At 45.1% G+C, this 2550-nt stretch overlaps 1 protein-coding gene across 1 annotated transcript; it reads right to left on the bottom strand.

Moving 5' to 3' along the window:
- Positions 1-1103: 1103 nt before the first annotated feature.
- On the bottom strand, positions 1104-2090 carry GPR3 (G protein-coupled receptor 3). The gene has a single exon (XM_077837978.1). The coding sequence runs from the start codon at positions 2088-2090 to the stop codon at positions 1104-1106; it is 987 nt and encodes a 328-aa protein (XP_077694104.1).
- Positions 2091-2550: the final 460 nt, after the last annotated feature.

The raw sequence follows: 2550 nt of genomic DNA, 5'->3' as shown, positions 1-2550 counted from the left end.
TTCGTAATTTATTGAGGGTGAAGCGGTCTCTTTCCAGTTACTCCCCTCACCCACAATGATCTTCCAATATCTCCCTCCCACATAAATCAAGCGGCAGCCAGATGTTGTATCACAAATTATCTTTATTTTTCTCTTATGATTGTAAACAAGAATACAGTACTTTCCAAATCACATGGAACAAAAGTCTGTGCAACAATGCAGAGAGATTTTCAAATGTCTAAAGTGCCTCTTACATTCGCTTCCTTTCCAGATTCATGCAAACCTGAAGAACATATAGTACCCTGAATAGCTGTCCTCTGAATCTGGCCAGTTGGACACGTGCAATCTGTCTCTCCACTGGGACAGAAACTTTAGTTAACTGAATAGTCTCTAGTGCAATGGTTTAGAAAGCAACTCTGACCATCTGAGCCCTTGGGTTTTTATAGGCACAGTCTAGTATTGCAGCCTTCCCTTTTTCGCTCCAGTTGTCTATATTTCATACAATTAAAACATTCCATTACCTAATACCACCCAGGGTACTCAACATGCAAAAGGAGCCATCATGAGTTTTTTTGTATTAAAACAAAGTGAACACTAGAGGGCAGCAAACTACAGAGTTCAGAACAATCTATTGTCTTGAAAAAGCTGGCCATAAATAACAATAAATTAATAAATAATACATAAACATTTAACCACAGAAAAAAAGCTGGTTGGGTTCTGATCCATTGTTACAGGGGAAACAATGGATCTTTGATGTGGAAAATAATGTCTGACGACCTGAGGTAATTAACCAGGCTGTTTAAAAGCCAAAGGAATGAAAAGATATTCTCTCTCTTTTTAAAAAAATGCACCATCAATATTGTGTCAAAGAAAATAGTCATGGAGGAGCTCACACACTCTCAAATATACTTTATTTATTTTTTATTTATGGATAAAAAATAAATATTTTTTTCTTCCGTAAATTCTAAAAGTGGAAAAATAAAGGAAGAGAGCAGCTCATGCACACAAGGAAAGGGGAATCAGAGGAGACATGGAATCTTTTAAGAGCTCTCACAAAATCTCTGTGGTTGTGCAAAAAGGGGAACTCCATGTGCAAATGGGTCTTTGGACTGAGGGCTGATGAGTCAGACATCGCTTGGAGATCTGGACCTGAAAGGTATTGTGGAAGAGAAGCACCCACAGCACACAGTCCACAGCACTTTCTGGATCTCTTGGTTCCTGAAGGCATAGATAACGGGGTTAATCATGGAGTTGTAGGTAGCCGGGAGGATGGTCATGTAGGTATAGAGGGCTGGGTAGGTGTAATCTCCCAGGAGGCAGTAAATGGCAAAGGGCAGCCAGCAAGAAGCAAAAGTCCCCAAGATGACAGCTAAGGTGGAGATGCCTTTCCTGGTGGTGACGTAGTGTGAGGTGGCCAGGAAGTGCCTCTGCACAGCGATCTGGTGGGCGTGCCTGCAAACTATCTTGCAGATCTGTACGTAAAGCTGCAACATCACCGCAAAGACCATGAAGAAGGAGATGGAGAGGATGATGAGGTTGTTCTTGGTCAGGGGCTTCACGATGCTGCAGGTGGAGACATCTTTCAAGCAGTTCCAGCCCATGACAGGCAGCAGCCCAAAGCAGATGGAAAACCCCCAGGTCAGGATCAGCATGATGTAAGTCCTGGTGACCGTCCTTTCTGAATAGTAAGTCAGTGCATTGTAGAGGGAAAGGTAGCGGTCTATGGTGATGGCCAACAGGCTGCCCACGCTGGCAGTGAACGAGGTCACCAGGAGCCCCACAGTGATGAGGTTCACCACCTGTGACTGGATGCAATAGACAAAGGCAAAGTGGAATATAAGGCCCATGCCGGCCAGGAAGTCAGCAATGGCAAGGCTCCCGATGAGCAGGAACATTGGAGTCCGGAAGGCAGGGGTGTAAAATATGACGGCTACCACAATCGCATTCTCACAAGAGATGATGGTCCCAGAAATGCAAAGCACCACATCCCAGGGATTCAGGGCAAGAGGTTGCACCACAGAGTCCAGGTTCAAGGAGCTGCTGCTGCCATTACTGGCTGCAAACCGGCCCTGCTGGCCTTCAGTGGAGTTGTGGGACATGTCCTTGTTCATGACGTCCAGGTGTGACCTGCAGAAGCATAGCACCAAGTTCCATTTAGTGTCATCCTGCACATACAAAGCCTCTGGCATGCAAACTGACTTGTACCTGTGAGTTACTCATGAGCATCTCTGAGCACTAATCAGTGTCCAGTCTCTCTTGGTGGCAGATTTCACAGGGGTAGGCTCACCCACCTTGCTTCCCATTGGCTTTCTCCAAAAGCTGGCTCTGATCAAAGCTTACAAGCTAGGCTACAGTGTAGGTTCAGTTGATTTAAGCTACCCAGGTGTGCAGCATGCTCACGATTTGCTCCTACGGGGAGGATATTTCTGGTCAGTTTTGCACTGTTTTCTTTCTTTTCTTTTCTTTTTTTTTTTTTTTTTGGAGCAGGCAAAAAAAAAGGGGGGGTGGAGAGGATGAGGGGGCAGGAAAATCCCTCATCCAGTTGTCTCCTTGCCTGTGTTTGCTTCCACT

The sequence above is a fragment of the Eretmochelys imbricata genome, chromosome 19 (assembly GCF_965152235.1).
Source record: "Eretmochelys imbricata isolate rEreImb1 chromosome 19, rEreImb1.hap1, whole genome shotgun sequence".
In the NCBI taxonomy this organism is placed as follows: domain Eukaryota; kingdom Metazoa; phylum Chordata; order Testudines; family Cheloniidae; genus Eretmochelys; species Eretmochelys imbricata.
The sequence above is the reverse complement of the archived record's forward strand: the minus strand, read 5'-3'. Positions and strand labels throughout refer to the sequence as shown.